We start from the raw sequence: 17,745 nt of genomic DNA on the forward strand, positions 1-17,745 counted from the left end.
ATGTGGGGGCGTGTTAGAACGACCCGTTTTAGGTAGGCGTGGCTGACTCTTAACTTTTATAAAGAATATCTCTTTGGATTTGAGACTTTAGTCTTTGCAACTTTACAGATCTTCTTAATGCACCAAGAGCTTGTAACACTCCAAAGAGAAAGGAAAAATTTAAATCGCATCATATGACCCCTTTAAGAAAGTCTATTTTTTTATTTTACGCAAAATGCGATATCCGCCGAGTTATTCTTTCATGTTTTCTCCCTTTTTTTCCAAACCGCGACAAATGCCAGTCAACTTCGGGCTGCACGATAAATCGCATGTGATTGTCATGCGCATCTCATCAGTAAAGCCGGTTCTGTGAATAGTAAATCTCCATCACGTGCTTTCAGATGGAGCGGCATTTAATACACAGAGCCGTAGATCACTGCAATATCGCGTTCATAATCGCAGATGAGTCGCATTCGAAAAAAAAGGAATCAGGGATGTCAAACATTGATCGATCTGCGCCGCTTCTAGTCGAGCACACCTAGTGCTGCAGGCTTATTGGCTCACTGACGTTGATGAGATTAACCCCTTAGGTATCGAAATTTTGTACTGAACGACGAGGTGTTTTTCGATACTCGATGGTACCAAGGCAATTTGTTCGGTGCCTAAAAAGTATCGAACTCGATACCCAGCCCTAGGGAGTTTGCTGTGGAGTTCAGGAGTGCTGCGGAGGGGCTGGATTATAACAATGCGGCTCTCAAGGATTTGTTTAATTATGCTCTTGATGAGCCTATCAGCATAGAGAGGATGGTTAATATGTAGCATCTATCTTTTGAGGAATTTGTGGAGTTCCTAGCCCACAGAGGGAGAGACATGTCCACCTCTAGCCTTGCTGCAGCTTCCTTGGTGGTGGCCACCCATTTATCGCCTCACCCTCGCAAGCGCAGGAGAAGGACTTCAGTCACTTCCCCTAATCCGGTGGTCCTGGAGGACCTGCCTGCAGTGGTCCCAAGTCTGGTGGTCCTGAAGGACCTGACTTTGGTGGTCCCAAGTCCGGTGGTCCTGGAGGAGCAGACTCCAGTGGTCCCAAGTCCGATGGACCCAGAGGCCCCTGAGCCACCCGCTCCAGAACAGCCTGCCACAGAACAACTCATTCTCACTACTACTGCCATGAGGGTCATCGAGCAGCCCACTCCCCTTGTTTCGGCCATGGAGGCCGCCACAGAGCCGCTCGCTCTCACTGCTGTTGCCATCGAGACAGTCACTGAGCAACCTGCTCTCCTTGTCTCAGCCACAGAGACTGCTACAGAGCCACCCAATTTCTTTGCTGCTGCCTTAGTCATGAAGGCCGTCTTCGCTTTTCACCTCGGCTGTTCTGTGTGCATGGGCTTCTTCAAAGTCCACTCCCGGACTGAAGCGGGTTCTGGAGCCTTCAGAGTCCACTCATGAACTCGCCCGCTCCGGGAGTCTTCAGAGTCCACTCCAGAACCTGCTCCAATCCGGAAGCCTTCAGAGTCCACTCATGAACCTGCTCCATTCCAGGAGCCTTCAGGGCCTGCTCCAGTTCCTCCCGAGGTGGCGGCCTCTGCTGCAGAACCTCCCGAGGCGGCGGCATTTACTTCAGCTCCTCTCAAGTGGTGGTTCTCTTCTCCGCCTGCTCCGCTCTGGTAGGCTTCAGCTCTGCCTGCTCCGCCCTGGTGGGCTTACGCTCTACCCTGGTTCCATGATCTACCTCAGGATCCAGGTCCTCTTCCCCTACACGGGCCTGGCCCGCCGTCCCTCCCCCTAGTCCACCTCCATTCCGCCTCCCTCCTGGATTCCTTTTACTTTTGGTGGAGCGTCTGGAATCCGCTCATTAAGGGAGGGGTTATGTCACAGTCTGCAGCTGGAGTACTCAAGACGGCCACCAGAGGGCAATCCTGAGGTTTTGTGTGAGCACATGGCTTGTGGCGTGTTTGTTTGGTGCCATGTGCTCTCTCCTGTATTATTGTCTGTCCCCTCCCGTCTTGTCACCTCATTATCGTTTCCGTTGCTCCACCTGTGTCTCCCTCGTTACCCTCCTCGTTTATCTCCCTATTTATTCTCCAGGTGTCTGCAGTCCTGTGCTGAACCGTTGTTTTTCGTCAGTTGTGCTCGTGGTGTGTATTGTCTACCTGTATTGTTGTTCCTAGCCTGTCTGCCTGTTTTTCCCCCTCGGGGTGTTTTTTTTTGTTTTTAATTAAAAAGACTCAATCTTCCTGCAACTTGAGTCCTCGCCTCATGTCTCCACATGCCCAGTGACAAAATCAGCATATTAGAATGATTTGTGATCATGCGACAGAACTGGAACAACTGCTGCTGAAAATTCAGCTTTGCCATCAGAGTTATAAATTACATTTTAAAATATATAAAAATAAAATAAAAAACACTTTGTTTAACAATATTTCACAATGTTACTGTGTTTTTTTTTTTTTCTCTAATCTTTGAAAAACATTAACAATTCTACTGACCCCAAATGTTTGAATGGTTGTGTACTGTATATGGTCATATTTAGGGGTCCTTGGTGTCAAAAAGTATGAAAACCTTCTATATAAAATGCAACTTTTCCAATCATATCAAGTAGGGATGCACCGATACCACTTTTTCCAGTACTCGCCCGATACCGATACTTTTATTTTTGGTACTTGCCGATACTGATGCCGATACCGATATTTTTATTGCATTTGTACATTTTTTAAATAGTGGGTACAGAAACCAAAAGGGTATGTATAAGGTTAGTTGGTTAACTTCATTTATCAAATAGATACAGTCAAACCAAAATATATTCAGACACCTTCAACATTTCTCACATTATCACAGTTTATTATTGCATACATATACTTCGTAGTAGACATCCATAACTCCTTTCTGCTGTCTGTTGTCAGTGTTTCTTTGTTTGAATATGGCGCTTATCACATGCCGTGTGGTATTGGCGTTTGGTATCGGGGCATTTTAACGAGTACGAGTACGAGTACAGGAGGCCAGTATCGGGCCCGATACCGATACCAGTATCGGTATCGGTGCATCCCTAATATCAAGTCATTTTATACGCAAATCTGTCTGAACAATTCATTAAACATTATAAGCATAATTTCATAGCATAGATGCATTATTTCAATCAGAGTGCTAATAGGAGAGGATTGCTGCCTGAACAGGTAAGGACAAGTCCTGACAAAGGGAAGAGGGAAGCTCATTAAACGCTTCCTCTTATCACTGGCTGATCTGTAACGTGTGGAACACACTGGATATTCATTAGCTCTCCCTCCTCATATCCTGTGGGGTTTAACTGCTAATGATCCTTTCTGTGTGCGTATGCAGGTGCCTGCAGTGATGCCTGACAAATTGAATCTACGCTTACAAAAAGAAGGCATCTGTACAGGAGTACGTACAATTTCCGAGATCGGTCCTTTATTCCGGTGGTGGCTGCTTACAGTACAGTCTCTCTTTCCTGTACCTGTTGGTTGCAAACTACAGATGAAGATATGATGCATAGCTATGGCTAAAACACTGAGCATCTGTGACCTGTGCTGTTGCTAGTCAAAATGGTCCTTCTGTGGCCATAAAGCGAGAACTCTAACCCATGTCTATCCATCAATGCCTGTTAATCCACTTGTGAATGAATTGGATGAAAATGGTTTTGTTTTCTGCTTGGAGAACTTTTGTGACGTGAAAGAAGGTCAATTTGTGCCAAATTCTAAGCTTTCACTACCAAAAAACAACAACAAAAAAAACCTTAAGATAGTTTCTTATCTTAGATAAAATAAAATAAAATAAAAACGAGCTGACAACAAACTACTTTCAGGAGCTGAATTAAATTAGTCATATAGCATTTAAAATATGCCATCTATCTAAACCTACACTCTAAAAAATGCTGGGTTAAATATAACCCAGCGTTGGGTTAAAAAGGGACAAACCCAGCTATTGGGTTGTTTTGAACCCAACCGCTGGGTCAAAACAACCCAATAGCTGGGTTTGTCCCTTTTTTAACCCAGCGCTGGGTTATATTTAACCCAGCATTTTTTAGAGTGTAATGTTCCACTCAAATGCATTTGTTAAAACCGCATATTCACCTTAAATGCACGCTTTTACCGACCAGTCTTGTCCTTTGAAGGGTACACAGAAGCAGCAACTGACTGTCCTCATCTGGAGTGCCACCAAAATGAATCTCTGTGATGTTCCAACAAGTTATGAGTCATCATTTCAGTCCTCCGTCTCCACAGAGCCAGTTGTCTATAATAGATGCTCAAACTTTAGGTTTGAACATTTGCATTCTTAGCTGCCAGCTACTGTATGCCAAAAAGATCAGTTATCATAGTCAATATCAATGAATACAGATATGGCCCATTCAAAGCTCTGAGTCCAACAAACAACACTACAAGCATATCCTGAGTTTTGAATCACTCTCATGCAGCCTTAAGGAACCACAGTAAAAAATAACATCATGGAGTGCCTCAAGATCTTTCTGACTGAAGACATGAGAACGGATCCCTGTGAAAATAGTTCTATTTTCTGAGGGAATGAAGGAGGGATACAGCAACAGGCTGCTCATGGAAAAATAAATATGCCACCATTGCTCATTGTATGAGAACTGGGAAAGTATTTCAAGGCACAATTGGAGAATCAAACAATACTGATTCTCTATTTAAAGTAGTTTTTTAATGAAATGCTGTTACTATCAATACAAACGTTCTATTTATGTGGTGTTCTGTGTTGAGTAGCTCTGCCAACTGTGAAATCTCCCAAATAAATAAATAGCCTACATACAGTATATACATGTAAATAAACATAAAATATGGTCGGATTGTGCAAGGTTGCACAGCAAATTTCTTCACAGGAAACTTGTCATGCCTATTTAAGACACTCTTGGCTTATGAAGTACCAAGTTTGTAATTTTGCTAAACGCAATCACAAACTAATATAAAATTGAAAAGTAGAAAGGTAAAATATGAGACAATGTTTTTTTTTCAGTTATTTTTGTTCCTGGCAAAAATATCACAGTGTGGGAGGATAGATCAGGGCCAGACTCATTTCAACACTTACCCTATCCTGCGGTGAGAGTGAAATGGAACCAGGTCTATTTGTGGAATCTAAATAAACCATTCAAAAAATAACACCCTTAAAACTGCCCCGCTGATACATTCTCTAGATTAGAATTCTCTAGAACTGTCCATGGCTTTACTGTCAATCAAAACAAGATCCTGTTACTGTCATGTGTCATGTCTGACATTTATAGCTTGAAACAAGATGGAATATCTTGATGAAACATAATAAAAAAAAAACATGCTGACCAAAAACTAGCTTAGTCATACATTTGGTTTACATAATTTTTTTCTTTAATATAATATGCACATGCAAACACACAGATGCACACACACGCACATGTTGGGTTCCCATGTTTTATGGTGACATCCCATAGACGTAAAAAAAAATGTCCCAACAATGTCAAAATATACTGGTATTACTATTATCTTAGGGGGCATTTGGTCCTCATAATGTAGGAAATACCAGGAACACACAAATATACTGTATATGTGAAAGTATTTAATTTTCATAGTTTGCATTTATCCTTCAAGATCCTTCAGAAATCGTTCGAATATGCTGATTTGGTGATCTAATTAATGCATGCTTACTGAACAAAAGTATTACTTCTCTAAAAAAAACTTACTGACACAAAATGTTTGAATGGCACTGTATATGTATATATTGTACATAAAAAATAAGTATTTATATTATTTAATAGTAATAAACAGAATTATACATATATAAAAATGGAAAACACTGCAAAATACTGTTTCATATACATACTTCATTAAAAAAATGGCTTCTGAAAATGTTGTGCAACAGTCACTGTTCTTCCTTTAGTTTAACATTTCAATCCTGTTGAATTGATTCAGACACATTCGGCATGTCATAAAAAGAAAAATAATTGCTTGTGTAAAGTTTGGCTTGAGCTATTAAAAGGGATAAGGCTTTGAAGAGAATAATGCATTATAACACATGATAACACATCATAACCTTAGGTTAATTGTTTGAATTGTTTATTGTTCGTGGTATAATGGAAATGAGTGGTGAATGAATGTTTCTATTTTCGGTATGAAAAGGACGTGCTAAAAATTACACAAAGCTAAGCCTAATCAAACAGACAAACAATTCCCTGCCAAAAAAAAAAAAAAAATGTCTGTCAATTCTGAGGCTGTGAGAGTCTGAAGGTTAAATATAATGTCTTGATTAATGCTCCATTTTCAGAAATCCTTCAATCTAGCAGGTGGCCAAACATTTTAGGAGACAGTTACTGATGACTTTATTACAAGGTGACAGAGGTTCTGAGGCAGCAACGGAAAAGCCTATGGAAAGAAAAAACAACCCAGAAGAGCTGTCATAAAGTCACTGTGAGGGAAAGGACAAAAACACGTCCGGTTGTTATTTGTTCCACATCAGCTAGAACTGGTTTTGCTTCAATTAAGGTCAGCCATTGAATTGCGCTTAACAAAAGCCACCTGTATTCTTGGAGAGCAATCACAATGTAGCGCTCTATTTTTGGATTGCCCCCATCTGTGCTTGAAGCACCTATAAAATAGGCAATTTTACAGGTGGAACCGTGGATCAGTCAGTTGTGTCTGAGGGATAACCGATCTGGGCATGTGAAGATGCCTGGAGCTTGACAGCATGGTGGATTGAAGGACCACACAGCTCATGTAATTTACTCAGAGTGAGAAAAGCACAGAGAACAAGAGAAATCACAGGAAACCAGTGGCCTTCCCTTTCAATTTACACTATTACTTTTACAATTGTCCTTGCATATCTCGTAACACTGAAGATTGTTATGACAAATTGCAAAAGTAATCATGCAAATTGTGATGAGCTGCTGGTTTCTTTTGGCTTCTCTCTCTCTCTCTCTCTCTCAACAATTTCAACAATTGCTGAAATACGTTGCCGGTGTGCTCGAGGAGAGAGGTGACATGCTGTTAGCCACAGATACATCCGACTTCTAATTGCTTTCAAAAGCCATTTCCTATGATATTTGGCCACAGCAGAAGTTCATTTGCATCCTATGAAGAAGGTGCCTTGTTTTTTCCTTGCCAAACGGGTCACACTTTCTCACGCTAATTATCCTAATGAGTCATCGTTACCTGCACATCACGGCCCCATAAAAAGGTAAAAATAGACACAGAACAAGATGGAGAACTGTACTAATTAACACGGCTCACCCTGTTTGCTGATTTTCCTCAAATGCAGGGAAGACAAATTAAACTTTTTTTAAGGCTATAATCGTGCTTGTTGAGGAATGTTTTTGGATGTATTGTGATTCCACAGTTCAGAAAGCACATTGTGAAAGTATAGACCAATTCAGAGTAGACGTCACAGTTACGTCACTTGCAGCTGCGCGCGCATAGTGGTTGCAGAAAAACACTGGGAACAAGTGGAGATAAATGGGTAAAATCCATGGAATAAAAGAAAAAAATATTTTTGTGCCTTTTGATGTCAAGATCGGAATGCAAATAATTTTTATAGAATACTGTCGTCAAAGACCCCATTTGAAGCTAAACGCAGACGTTTAAAAGGACATACTATGGATGAAAACTGTTATGATTACCTATTAACATTTTTACATAACATTTATTTATTTTATCTCACAATTCTGACTTTTTTTTTTCTCGCAAATGCAAGTTTATATCTCCTAATTCGGACTTTATAACTCGACTTAACTCAAAAATAGTGAGTTTGTCAAATCTGAGGGAAAAAAGCCAGAAGAGCCGAGGGGAAAAGAGAGAATGACGAGTTGTTTTTCCTTATTAGAATTGTGAGATATAATCTCGGAATTGCGAAAATAAAGTCAGAATTTTGAAATATAAAATCAAATTTACCTTTTTTTATTCTTTTATTCCATAGCTCCATAGACTGCCGCTTGAAAACCGTCATTTTCTGCCTCCAGATAGGCTCCGCCCACAAAAAACGTCATCCCTGTTTCAGATCTGTAAGATTATCCCGCTCTCTAAATATCGGACTCTTTATCCAATTTTGTCAATAGAGTTGAAATCTTGCCTTCTCCTTTGTCTGACCATAAATCTATAATTTTATCTTTCGATAGCCCATCTTCTTACTCAAGAACATATAATTCATACTGGAAACTTAACTCTGTTTAATTAGAGGATGCGGAAATTTGTAGGTCTGTGATATCTAGGATTATTTTTTTTCTTAACAAAGCTCAAGCCGAGGATAATTTTGGTTCTAATTGGGAGCTGCTAAAATATAATATTAGATTAATTTTAGTCAAAGCTGGAACTCAAAAAGCTAAGCAATATAAAGCAGAGGAACTTGATATTGTTAAAAGACTTGTCTACCTCTCCTGCTCTCCTTTTGAGAATTTATCTGTTGACCAGAAATCAGAATTAGTTGAACTTCAGAATTCATTAGATAACTTGTATAATTGTATTTGTTGTTCTTCTATTGCATAATAAAAAATAAAAAAAATAAAATAAAAAATCCCGCTCTCTAACGTCAATTTCGTTGAATAACAGTGCTTATCGCTGGGTGACAAGCTCTTGTAATATGCGGAGAACATTTTGAAAATGACATCTAATCAATATAATTTATAATCTTTTTAAACCTAACTATTTTGTACCCTATCCGTGAAATTCTCTAGCCGTAAAGGCTATCTCTCCCGGGTTTTCTGCAACCATGATGCGCGCGCATCCTGAATGTTTACAAACTTATAATCGGTCTATTATAACCTAATTTACTTTTAAATTAGATCTTATTAGTTAGGGTAGGTCTGACAGTGAATGGAGGGATTTAACAAGTTAAAGAAAATACATTAAAATAGAAAACAATTATTTTGTAAAACTGTATTAGTTTAATTAAAATTTATTTATGATGAAATAAATGCATCCTTAGTGAGCATAAGAGACATCTTTCAAAAACATTTAAAAAATCTGACCGACCCCAAACTTTCAAACAGTGGTTTATAATATAAGCTAAATTAATAGAACAATGTCTTACCTGTTTTAACTTCTTCAAGTCTTCATCCAACTCAAGATTGTCCAAAATCACAGCCACAAAAAGACTCAGAAGGATCTAAAAGACAAGAACATATTGAATTTATCTTTCATTACAATTTGCCAATACATCCTTATATGCATTTAGAGTACTGTTTAGACAAAACAAATAAGCCATTTGAAGATATTTAAGACAATTCTTTCATTAGTCACATATCTTAACTGAACATCAACAGGTCTCAGCAGTTTTAAGACATAAACACTGTGATGTGGCCTCAATATTCTCTGCCATACATTGTCAGTAGGTGTATTGTGCTCATGGGGTGATGTTAACAGATAATCTGTCATGCAAACATGAGTTCTGTCCAAGATGTAGTTATGGTCCAACAATAAAAATAGCGTTTGAAAAATAATATGCTATGGTGGCCATGTCAGAGCCAAAGGAAAACAAAAACAAAAACATTTCACCATAAACACAGCAAACAAAAGATTAGAAGCTCAGGACAGCAACAACAACAACAAAAATGTAGTAAATCAATCACAGCTGACTGTGCCTTAGATGTCATCAGTGCTTTGATATTTAATGACACTTCTCCTTATATGTGAGGTGTCTAAAGCTGTCCTCAAATGCATTAGGCATTGTGTCTTTTCTCTTCATCATATTTTCTTCTTTTTTTTGTGACAGGAAATTAATAAATGATTCAGCCGTGTCTTGATTACATGCTCGGTCTGTTCTGTCATTAGTGTGCACTCTCATTCAAATGTCAAATTTAAACGGCTGCTCCTCACTCACTCAAACTTGTCAAAAGTCAAACAAAAGAAAAAAAATCATTACGACCATAGTGCAATTACATCCAGAGTACATTCTGTTCTCAACTGAGGATATTGCCAAGAAATGGTTAACATAAATCTATAGCTAAGATTTCATGTGCAAATATTTCATTATTTTTGCAGTATACTTATATACTGTATATGCATTGCATTGTGGAGATTTTATGTCAATGGTTGGTAAAACAACAACAAGACACCAATGGTTAAATGTTTGCTTGTAATATCTGTAATGGGGAGTGACAGGGGCCGTGATGTTGCTGTGAAATGCCCCAAAGGCGTGTTTTTTTAAATATAAAAATACGGGTGAAGGAAGTGTTTGATGTCAGGTGTGACGACTATAAAATGCGTGTGTGTTAGGATGTTTCCAGAGGCAATTTACTGCTGTACTTCCTAAGCAAGTTTTGTTTCTTTTGTTTCTGTTCATGGTTAGGTGGCAGCACAGAAATGTATCCATGTCCACTCTATACACAACACAAGTTTTTCAGGCAACAAGCAGTCAGATAGTCACAAAACTAACCAGGATTTCCTCCTTGAAGTCTTTATAATTACTGCCTGAAGAAAACATAGCAGGCAGTACTCAACTGCTGTACTACAGAAAGTCCTACACACAGACTGATCCGCTTTATTCACATTCACTAAATACCTGAGTACCTTAGACATCAGCTAGAGTGCTGCATCTCTTCAAACCACAGAAAACTGTCCATTAGAGGTTGGAATACTGCTCTCACTAACATCCAACCTGCTACAGGATCTCTGAATATGTTCTCTTGATGGCTAGGTATGCCAGAAGATCAAGAGAGGGAAGGGAGGATGAAGGATGATTCATTTTCTAAAAGTCTGGTTAGCTCTCAGCAGCACAAATGCAAGCTTCATTTTAGATGCATTTGGTTTGCTGCTGTGTCCCTGAAATCGGGAACACATAGAGCATGTGCAACACATTGAACGGGGGTCCTTTATTGGATACCACAATGAAAATTAATGTGATGAGGTGGATCAGGCTTCAGACAAGTCCCATCACACACTGCCAGCTATCTTTTAAAGTAAATCTTATGTAAACCCTACGACCACATGCTCCCATAGTTTTAACCTGCACCAAAGGAGCCAGAGCAACAACTGTGAGTTGATAATTGTAATTTAAAGTTTAGTAATTTTAAAGTTTAGTTTCCAGAATTACATTTTGAAACATCGAAAACGTCTCAGGTTACTTGTGTAACCATGGTTCCCTGAGGGGAACGAGACACTGCGTCCTCTAGGTTGGTGTTTTTTCAATGTAGGCTTCAGACACGGGTCACGACGAGGCGTTCCCCATAGCGACCCCTAGAGGACGCAGTTCGAAGTTCCACGAAAGGGAACCCACTGGTTAACCACAAATGTATATGTTTGGATAGCATCACCAAAATACTGTATGACACATTTTTGTAGGTTAAAGCCCAGAAACAAGTTAGCATTTAGCACTTTATAACTTCAGGTTCCATTGTCCTGAAGTCAATGCGTTTTTTGAATGGGTTTTTAGTTTAAAACCTGAAATAAGGTCTGTGGTTAACACAAGCTTAAAATATTTTCCCGTTTTATTCTTTAAAATAAAATACATCAGTAATAACCCCTTTTGGTTTTTAAAAGCTTAACTTGTTTTGAAAAAAGCGGTTGCTAACAAAAGTTAGAGTTAGTTAAAAGGGACTGACTACAGGTTGTCGAGGCCTTTAAAAATCATCACGCTGAACAGGAAAATGAATCTAATCATTAGTCCATTTTTATAGCCTCGTGTTTATAATCACACTCTTGCAAACTATTATAACTTTGTCGGAAGACTAATAGTGGTGACATTGAAGTCATGCAACTATGGTGAAGTTTGCCTACATTTAGATTTTTGTATTTAGGCTTCAAAATTTGTGTTAAAGTTGTGTTGTATTAAACTGTAAAGACTATGATGATGAACAAAATGTGTAGGAATTATAAACTTTTGTTGGTTACAGAGCTTATTGTTTGCAATATTGCAAAAGCCAATGGAAAAATCTGAGTGATGCTAACTTTCAAGTTGGCCTACAAAAATATGTCATCACTGCAGCACTCTATAGAAATCCTTTTGTTTTATCTTACAGAAAAAGCACAAATAGTTATATTTACCAGTGTGGCAAACAGGTGGTAGAGAATGAAGTATATGGCCACCACTGGAGCCCACATCTGTCCCACTGCCACCAGAGTTTGGTCCATGACATCCACCCATCCCTCCTGTGTAAGAATCTGGAACATGGACATAAATGCCTGCAGGAAAGAAAAAGAGAAATTATCAGCCTGTATTTTTTGTATCAGTTTGGATTTTTTTTTATCACACTGTATTTCTTTATTCTTTTATGAGAAAATAACAAAAGTCCTTTACACGCTTGACAGCCCCCAGTGCCTCATCTGGATATTTTGAAAGTCATACACAGTTGGAATAACATGAGGGTGAAAAAACGATTTCTGGTTGAACTAAAACTTTAATAGGCATAACAGATGTACGCTTTCATGAATTTGATAGATGGCACTAATTGTCCTGACTCCTGACCTTTCCAGTCATCAAAACAAAATGGAAATTTGAAAACTAACAAGGCAGGGTAACAATTTTACGTTTGTCGCTTTTCCTAAATATATTCTCATGTATATACAAGGATTTTTGACTGACAGTGCTACGACAAAAATAAGACAAGGCAGAGCACAGCATTCACTGAAATGGATGCAAATAAAAATAAGGAAGAAGAAAAAACAGTGTGCCCCAGGTCTCAGCATCATACGGAGATATGAGACCACATTTTTATGGCCTTTTTTCCATGGAAGTCAAATGAAGGTCTAAACCCAGCTGGTCCCAAGCCTGGTCACAGTCACACTGTCTCTGAGTGACTGCAGATGAAGATAATTTTGCAACAGGTCTATTGACAAGGGAGCTGGGTAAACATCATTATCTTCAATGGTTACCGTGCCACCCGCCTTGGAAATGAGCGGCATCTGTTTATGTGAGCCCCTCCAAATCCCAGCACGCATTGGGATCAGTGGAGTCCCACTAATAACGGAGGATAAAAAGACACCACTAATGAGAACCCCTCTCATGAGCACATAGTATCAAAAAACTCGATACATCTCTTACATACTGACAAATTAAGTAGTATAATAGATTTAGAAATATTTTGGTCAATGCTGGTTTCCGAGTTCTTCTCTTTTGATCTACAACTACTTTCTGTGCCTCCAGAAAGAGGGAGATTTACCCGTGGAAATGTGGTGAAACGATCCAAGTCCTCCACAAAGCAGAACATCTGCAGACTGATGGCAGACATCACTATGAGCAGACTGGCAGTGAACACCACTAGACTGCCGAGTTTCTTCCCTGGACCAAAAATCTTATACACAAAGTCTTCCAATGCTGGAGAAATCTTTATTAGACGGACCACTCGCAAAACCTGCAGGTAAGAAGGAAGAACATTTCCGTTTTCTTAATTTAAATCAACTTATCAAAGCATCAACCAACCAATACATCCACAGAAGCATCTTATTACACAAGTTTGACATAAATATTACCATGAAAACTATCACCAGAAGGCCTATGAAGCATATTGGTGTTTGTTTTATTGATTTTTAATGAGCAAACACTGTTATCGGGTTCTTCCCAGAGTAACTTGGCTACAAATCGCATTGTTGCTCAAGCAGTTATTACATTACTCTAGGTGACAACAGATTTGAGCAATGATGTATCTAGGTTGAGTTTTGATCAAGAGCAGAGAATGGATATTGATCCATTTGCTTCTAGGTGAATGTGACCTGAGAGTCCTCCTGCTGTCGTTACTTTTAAACCTAGAAAAATCATCCAGCAATCCTCAGGAGAAGGTCTTTCTGCACAACTAACACATTGACAAATGTGCTTCTTTTGGGTTTTGTTGCTTCAGAGATCTAAAACTACAATGCTCATCTAATGGTGCTGACCATTGGTTATAATATTGATTTTTGCAACTGTATTTCAGTTAAATTCTAATCACAAAGTTTCTGTAGCTCAGCTGGTAAAGCATGGTGCTAGTAAGACGTTTCCCACACTTGGAACGCACATGCTGATGAATATGTGTAAATATGGTATATATCTTAAATACACTGAAAGTTACTTCAGTTGAAAGCATCTTCCAAATACATAAATGAAAATTCTTCCTAGGAAGACGATGAACTTTACTTGGGGACACTTTGTGTAATGTACAAGAGATTTCTTACTGCATAGCTTGAGATCCAATGGAAATCGAGTACTAATTAGGCTCTCCAGAAAATAAATTTAAGACCTATTGAATATGGCAAACTGGAAAGCAAAGGCTTAGTTTGACCTTTACAGTAAAACAAGGAATACATGACTGGTCTTTCTACAGTCTTAAAAACTGCTTATTAAATTATTTTTGTGAATGAACATTTTGCAGATTCTGCAAGGTTTATGTATATTTATGACCTCAACTTGTTACACACTTTGCATCTATGTGTTGCTGATACAATATGTACCTAACTCACACTGATACAAAAAAAACATCTTCAAGCACATAAATGTAAACAAGTTAATAAAAGTTGTAAAAAACTATTACAGAACATTCAATAATGCAAAGAAGTAATTATGTTCAAAAAGTTTTAGAATATGAGTTTGAAGCCAGACATTGCTATTTGCGACAATGACTCATTTCACTAATGATGGAAAAATATAGAATGCTATTTACAAATCAAATTTAACATGGTGACTGCTCATGGTGAATCATGTGTCTTTTTTATGGCAGCTTCATAATGAGCCCAGACATGAGGGGAGGATATGAATATTCACGGCTGGAGCTCCGCCCCTCCTGCCGAGAGAAAACTGGAGGGAGAGCGCAGGTTGTGTCCTTAATGAGGCTTGTCAACGTGAGCGGGCTTCATCCATTCCCATTCCCTGCAGCTGCCTGGAGATGTATGAAAACAGCTCCGCCATGGCCACCAGTATGTGTTATTACCCTGCATTAGTGCATGATTAGCATCTCAGAATCTAGCAGGTGCTGCACTCATGCAAGGAGCCTTTTACAAATGCTGTGGCTGCACGTGTCATGGCCTCAGTAAAAATAACGTAATTTGTCAAAACGTTACCATCAGAATCAATCATGTCTGGAAACTAATCTGAGATTTACAGAGACCGTATTTTGTCTTTTTGTCTAAAAATTAGCATGGTAACATGTTGGCAGATGACAATGTGGATGAGAAATCAAATCAAATCACCTCAAACTAAGTTTCTACTATCAGACGTTACTTAAAATGTAGCATGTTTTTATTGGTCTCACATCACAAGCTTCCAACCCTACACCATAAGTTGATTTCAGGAACATGTTGCAGGTTTGCTTGAGTAGTTATATGATAAATTTCAGTAATGACTAGTTCTAGATTTTCTTTGAATCTCTAACCTGGAAGTAGGTGAACTGCGAGTGGTAGAGATCAGGGTAGATGTGCAGGGTGGTGCCCACTACAAGCAGAGACTCAAACTTGTGTAGAGAGGAACTGATGTAGCCAGTGAAGCCCAAACACCAGATTTTCAGCAGGGCTTCCAAATCAAACAGCACAGTGAAGGCAACCTGAAAATGACAGAAAGAGACAATGAGAGGCAGGAAGCATGATAATGGAGAGCTGTTCCTTGTGTGCCCATTTCTTAGTAATTGCTTTTTAAGTATCCCTAGAGCCTTTGGTTTTTGCAAAGGGAACACGTATGTGAATACACGCACATTCAAACAAAGAGGGCTGAAGAACCATTTCCATTAATAATAACTCTGCTTTTTCATGTATAAGATACAATATATAGGAAGGACGTAATGGAAAATAAATGCAATCTTAGTGAGATGCATTAAGGCACGGGAATGTCAACAGACGACGGAAAACAAATGTAGTATTTCCCCAGTTTTCCCCCATTTGGTCTGATCCAAATAAAGAGCAGTGTGGATTAATGATGAGATGGATCAGTCTGTGAATATGTGGGGTGCCTCTTCCTCCTTATCTCTGTCTTTCAGCTTGGAGTGGGCGGGTGGCCACACTCCTCTATCTGTCTTTGTTCCCACTGTGCCACCTGCATACTGATTGCAGAGGCAGTGCGTGGCAAACAGGACACATATACACACACATACACACACACCAACCCGGCGCTCGCTAAAATGGTGTGTTGCCCACAAGCTGTTTGCGCCCACGTTGTCACTCAGTTGATTTAATCTCAGGGTTTTTAAGGCGACAGAAAGTGATGAGGATATGTATATATGAGTTTTCAGCAAAATCTGATCTGCTGATGCGTTTGAGTGCAATAACAATATAAGGGTTCTTCTGCCCATCTCATAACTCAAGATAACAGTGCAAAATTGTGTCTTTTAAAACTAATAAACATTGCCAAGACAAAGAAAGCACAGAAAATCCATCCCAGAAAAGTGTATTATCAAGTAGCATCTTGACACTGAATATCTGTAAAAGATGTGAAGGTTTTCACAGTGGGATTCAAATTATGCAGCACTCGTTGCACCTAGCATGAAAAGTGATCAGGGCGTGACTAGTAACATCTGGGGCATCCATTTTAGGCATCAGATATATGCTGTGTCCCAGATAAAATCTTAATTAAAAATGATAAGGAATTACAAATTAATGTAATTTTTGTATATAATTTTAAGCTCTATATTTCTAGCTCTGTTCAATTTACCCCAAAAATTGGACATAAAATAAAATAAACTGTATGGCATTTTATTACATGGTATTTTATCTACAGTTAGCTATGTGTAGTTTAATATAGGTTATATGTTCACATTGGTTATATAGGTATATGTAAATGATATATTTCTTTGTTTTATATGATTATATATCCGCCTATATGTAGCACCGTGGTCTTGTGCGGCACAACATTTCTATCCCACATATAGTGGAATGACAATAAACTTGAATTTGAACTTAAAGGGATAGTTCACCCAAAAATGAAAATTCTGTCATTAATTACTCACCTTCATGTAGTTCCAAACCCGTAAGAAATTTGTTCATCTTCAGAACACAAATTAAGATATTTTTGATGAAATTCGAGTGCTTTCTGACCCTTTGAAGATCTTACGAAGGTCTTACGGGTTTGGAACAACATGAGGGCAAGTAATTAATGACAGAATGTTCATTTTTGGGTGAACTATACCTTTAAACAACAGATGTGCTTCTCATCTCAAATTAAATCAGTAATATATCATATTTAACAACTGGTAATAATCATCGTGTTTCAGCAAAAGCTCATTGTGTTCTTGTGAAATTGCTACACACATTAAAAAAGACATCAACAAGTTTCTAAGAATCGATTTTGACAGGTCTTACCTCAGCCAGGTAGAACTCGTCATTGGTGAGTTTATGGTCCTCGCCCCTGTGGTAATTGCTAGCAGCTACAATCACGTCAACGGCCACCATACTGAGGATGAACATGTGGAAAACTGAAGATCGCATCAGTTGCTGCAGAGAGAGAAGATCAGACACAGTGTTGCCATTAGTTTAGCGACATGCTAACAAAGTCCTTTTGAGGCATGTCAGTGCAGACAATTGTTTTGTCAACTGTGCATATATATTTTAACTGTGCATGCATTTCAGTCAACTGAAATGCACAACTTCTATTCCTAGAGCTGCCATACTGAGCAATTTCTTTAATTATTTTTATATGTATGTGGTACAGTACATCTCCTCTTGCTTTTAATGTCTCTAGATGTATATTCTCCCTTATGAACAAGTAGGCTGACTGCTTCCTCATATTGAGTGTAGCTGCCAGAAGAACATAATTTTCCACTTGATTCTCCACTCTTGTATAATGGAACCCTTTAATTACAGTAAGGACTGAGCCAACTAAATGGACCCTTACTGCCTGAGCCCTCAGCAGGCCAAATTAACCCATCACAGGCCCATTACAGACCCAGGA

General features: G+C 38.8%; 1 protein-coding gene across 1 annotated transcript in view; it reads right to left on the reverse strand.

Moving 5' to 3' along the window:
* The window catches only part of LOC107740917 (sodium leak channel non-selective protein-like), a 73,521-nt gene that overhangs the window by 34,697 nt on the left and 21,079 nt on the right, over positions 1 to 17,745 (reverse strand). Inside the window, exons 2-6 of the mRNA XM_016553467.1 lie at positions 17,157 to 17,288; positions 15,242 to 15,409; positions 13,061 to 13,252; positions 11,946 to 12,083; positions 8,995 to 9,069 (exon numbers count right to left, since the gene is read on the reverse strand). Coding sequence (XP_016408953.1) covers positions 8,995 to 9,069; positions 11,946 to 12,083; positions 13,061 to 13,252; positions 15,242 to 15,409; positions 17,157 to 17,288 — 705 coding nt within the window. The remainder of the gene's footprint in view (positions 1 to 8,994; positions 9,070 to 11,945; positions 12,084 to 13,060; positions 13,253 to 15,241; positions 15,410 to 17,156; positions 17,289 to 17,745) is intronic.

The sequence above is a fragment of the Sinocyclocheilus rhinocerous genome, unplaced genomic scaffold, assembly GCF_001515625.1.
Source record: "Sinocyclocheilus rhinocerous isolate Xijiao unplaced genomic scaffold, SAMN03320098_v1.1 scaffold165, whole genome shotgun sequence".
NCBI lineage: Eukaryota > Metazoa > Chordata > Actinopteri > Cypriniformes > Cyprinidae > Sinocyclocheilus > Sinocyclocheilus rhinocerous.